Here is a 4,839-nt window from a genome sequence, read left to right as displayed (position 1 = left end):
GGGCATCCAGCTGTAGAAACTCTGCCAGATCAGATTGGAGCCTGGCGCAACCTGCTGGCTTGCCAGTCGTCAGTCAAATCGTCCAACCCATGCTAGCATGGAAAGCAGACGTTAAATGATGATGATGATATAGTCAAATATATATATACACATACATATAGACAAATATATATATATATACACATACATATATAAATGCATACACATATATATATACATACACACATATATATATACATACATACATACATATACATACACACATATATACATACACACATATATACATACACACACACACACACACATATATATATATACACACAAATATATATACACAAATACATATATACACATATACAAATATATGTGTATATATATATATATATGAACAACCTTAATTTTGTCATTTCATTTGATTCTCATCAGAGGCGTCTTCATGACTTTGACCAATTCAAGAGAGACAAGCAGCCTATCTGTTCATATGCTCAACAGTTACAGTAGCTCCAGAAAAGAAGAGCCACTAGTCTGTGTGTACATGTTAGTGTCTCCTAGCCTTGACATCATGCGAATATGTCTCCATTATGTAAGTGATGTCCTCTGTTTCTAATCTTCTGTGGGGAAATATTATTTTAGTTGAAAATAGGTAAGGGTTAGTGACAGGAATGGCATCCAGCTGTAGAAAATCTGCCTCAAAGGAATTCCATCCAACTCGTGCAAGTATGAAAAAGTGGACATTAAAATAATTATGATGATGATTATGTATATATTTATATATATGGTCCCATAACTGACTGATCCACATTTAGACAGCAATCCTGCCTTAATTGCTTCACACATTATAGTGGCTGGTTGGTAAGAAGCTTGCTTTCCAGCCACATGGTTCTGGGTTCAGCTCCCGTGTAGCTTCAAGCCAACCAAAGTCTTGTGATTGGATTTGGCAGATGGAAACTCAAAGAAGCCTATCATATATTTGTGTGTGTGTGCATGCGTGTTTTGTGTCAGTCCCCCACCACCACTTGACAACCAATGTTGGTGTGTTTACATTTCTGTAACTTAGTGGTTCGGCAAAAAGAGATTGATAGAATAAGTGCCAGGCTTAAAAGAAATAAGTATAGGGGTTGATTCATTCAACCAAAAATTCTTCAAGGTGGTGCCCCAGCATGGCTGCAATCTATGAATTGAAACGAAAGACAAAAGATACTCAGTAAGTTGTTTAAAAATTTCAAATATTTTATTTAACTGAGTTTTAAACCGACAAAATTGAAAATGATTCTGAAATATCATACAGATTGGAAAATAATCAGTGTTGTTTATTCTGGGAGACGTCATGGTTTTGTATTTTAAACAGCAATTTTCTTTTTTCTTTCTGTGTTTGTGTTTAAAATGTGTATGTGTGTTTCATAAACTGCCCTTCCATCAGATAGAAAGATAGATATGCATGTATGTGTGTATGTGTGTGTGTGTGTGTGTGTGTGTGCACAGGCAGAGAGAAAGAGATAGGTAAATAGCTAGAGAGAGGGGCTAACAAACAGCTTGCTTGCGTGCTTGTGAGTGTGTGGACTGAAAGATGAAGTTTGTTGTTGCTTTTCTTCTGACAGTGTGCTTGAGTGGGACAGCAGCAGCTAGTATCACAAAGTGACTAGAGGAAATAATACAAATTACCCCTGCACATTCTACTGGAGAGAAAAAACAACTAATTCTAAATACGATCAGATCAAAAAAAAAAAAAAAAAAAAAAAAAAAAAAAAGAAAAAAAGAAAGCAGAATATAACTGTCAGCAGATCTTACAGTCATGGAGGAATTACACGGAGATTTCTTTCCTTCATCACACGGACCACATAATTATTGTATTTTGCTTATTGTCGGTTGTTTTTCTTTTTTTTTTCTTCCTCATAAGAGGTTGGGGTACAAATAATACTGGAGAGGAGGGTTTTTTTTTTTTTTTTTTTTTAATATTTTGGCCTCTAGATATATATAGATTTTTCTGGTCATTAAAACCAATCGAAAGATATACACAATTGTAAATGTTTTTATTCACTGTATATGTCATTACTGTTACGATTCAATGATCCAAGATTCTTAAGTTACCTGAAACAATCTTGTTCTCAAGACAAGCTCCTGTCGGAATATCAATACGATCACCGTGGTTGGCTATAATTATAACAGTTCCTTTCAGACTGACAGATTTACCAAATGTTACATCACCAGACACAGTGAGGTGATCTAGTTCCAACATGTCTGGGATGCTGGCAAATCTCTGCAAAAATTCCTTCACTTTTTGGAATTGGATACCAAGTTTAACTAACGGCACTGATGGGAAGGAGCGTTGAGGACTCATCTCTAAAGCCCCAGTTCTCATTTTATATAAATTGCTCATCACCAGAAGTAAATCAGATGTAGTTTTCACTGGAAGAAACCGCTTTCTTGGTACGTTTATGCCGATTGCCCCTTCAAAGCTTTTGATGGCTGCACCTGAGGCAGTTTCCAGCTGAATTACATTAATTCCATTATCAAGTGTTTTAGGGTTAACAATAATCTCCATATGTAGTGTTCGTTCATCTATGACTCTTTTCAAAGCATTCAGCTTAATCCACAAATTGTTTGTATTGAAGATTTTAAATTTACTCACACTTTTAAATTCGTCAACATGTTCCTTGGGTACCTGGGCAATTTCCAGTAACCTTAGCTTACCATCGTAATCTACTAAAGTACCACCTTTGACATCAGCTCTTGTTTTATCGGTAACTTCCATAACAAATTCGGGTGCTATTCCTCCCATTGGAGGATTAATTAAATGGTTCAGAATATGAAGGTCAACAGTAGCTCCCAAATTATCGATGTTCGACACAAATACATATTCTCGACCTGCTTCTATAAACTCTTCTAGAAGACCAGCTGCAGCAAAACTCTCATAAATATCACCGTGCCCTGGAGGATACCAACTAGGTGTACCGTCGGTACCAACGGTCGCCATGCATTTCGGTATTGGCAAAAGAGATTCTCTGTTAATTCTCGGAAATTTACTTTGATTAAAAGTGTAAATACGTACTTTGATCTGGTTGTACTTCCCTAAAATCTTTTCTGTATCCTCATCTGTATTAAACGAGTTCATGAGCACCAAAGGTACGTCGGCATCGTACGATTTATTCAAATACTCAATTTGCTGAACTGTCATGTCAAGGAAAGTAAGGTCGTTCCTGACAGAAATGGCGCTTTTAGGACCTTGGCAACCCATACTGGTGCCAAGACCTCCGTTCAATTTAAGGACCACAAGTTTGTTTAACATGTTCTTCATATTTGTCAGTTCTGTTCGCTGGATTTCGTTGTAGTTTTTTATGGCATCGTCAGGTAACACTTTGATTTTTTCCCAGTTTAGCGATGTACCCGCTTCTTGCAAGTATCTTTCGAACAAAATCTGGAAGCGGTCAAGTTCATTTTTCACTTTAGGTTGTTGGACTGGAGGAGCAGTTTGTATTAATTTGGTTAGTTCCTTATGCATTGCTAATTGAGCATCTCTCCGTATCAACTCCTTGAATTCTATGTCGCTTGACGTTCGTCGGTGACCCTTTACGAAAGCTGTGTTGGCCATGTTGATTCTATCAACAACAGTTAATAAACAAGACAGCTATAACTATAAATCCGAGAGGATCAGCGAAGAGTGATTAAAAAAGATGTCCTTATAATGTGTTGGTGTTGAATGAAGGGAATTAATTATCACTGTGTAGTCTACTGTCAGAAGGCAGGCTGTGAAAGAGACTCGACACGTAGTACTTCAGAATAATGATAGAGCACAATTATCAACAACTGTTTCCTTGCTGCTTCTTTATGTCTTCCGAAACGATGCAGAAAAAGCTGTGTCCAATATTAGTCAGAAATAAAGTTTATCTTTCAAAACATGTTAATAAAACGGTAAGAAGAGAGGACATTAATGTTTTTTTTTTTTTTTTTGTGGGTGTGAAGACGGCTACTAACATCGATGAATTAGGGGAGGTTTCGATAAATAAAAAGTAGTCAAATGCTAGCTTGCCTAACGAAAAAGTATGTAGTCCTCCAGAATCGGTTATCTATCTGCCACCAGCTAAACTTAGTAGTTGGCTTCGATGTGTTTAGAGAAAGAGTGTTATGCCAACGACACAGCAACTGCCTACAGATTTAATGAGGCAGCTGGGGTGGCGGACGACGTCGATATGTCAAGGTGATACCGTCCTCTGTATAAGGTGAAGGTCGGTTATCTGCCCTTCAATAGTACTGCGCACGTCCAACAGGGGAACATACACACACACATATATATATAGATGTACGCACAAACATACACACATATATATACATGTACGCACAAACATACACACACATACACACACATATATATATATACATGTACACACAAACATACACACATATATATACATGTACGCACAAACATACACACACATATATATACATGTACGCACAAACATACACACACACGCGCCTATACATAATCATATAAAAATGTACACATATTTCTTGAGCGTTACAGAAACTAGCACATACGTCTAGAGAGAGCAACATAAACGCACATGCGTATGTAAGTGTGTATGCGCAGTCAGCCAGGGAGTGGCATACACATAAATAAAACTGAACACGTCTCGAGAGCAGCACATATACGAAAGCTTATACACATTCGTCAAAGAAACACCATAGACACAGGAATTTAAAAAAAAAACATACGCACATACATCTCGAGAGCAGCATACACACTTACACACTTACGTAGATGCCGGCATTTATGCACCAAATAGATAAGCGTTAACACAGATTGGTGTGTGGCACACAATAATACCGAATCTGTGGTGC

General features: G+C 37.3%; 1 protein-coding gene across 1 annotated transcript; it reads right to left on the bottom strand.

The window, feature by feature from the left end:
* Window positions 1-1,212: 1,212 nt before the first annotated feature.
* Window positions 1,213-4,239, bottom strand: LOC106875382 (UTP--glucose-1-phosphate uridylyltransferase). Its single transcript, XM_014923486.2, has one exon. It carries the CDS (start codon window positions 3,590-3,592, stop codon window positions 2,066-2,068), a length of 1,527 nt encoding a protein of 508 aa, XP_014778972.1. The 5' UTR covers window positions 3,593-4,239; the 3' UTR covers window positions 1,213-2,065.
* Window positions 4,240-4,839: the final 600 nt, after the last annotated feature.

Source organism: Octopus bimaculoides, chromosome 2 (assembly GCF_001194135.2).
Source record: "Octopus bimaculoides isolate UCB-OBI-ISO-001 chromosome 2, ASM119413v2, whole genome shotgun sequence".
Classification (NCBI taxonomy): Eukaryota; Metazoa; Mollusca; class Cephalopoda; order Octopoda; family Octopodidae; genus Octopus; species Octopus bimaculoides.
The sequence above is the reverse complement of the archived record's forward strand: the minus strand, read 5'-3'. Positions and strand labels throughout refer to the sequence as shown.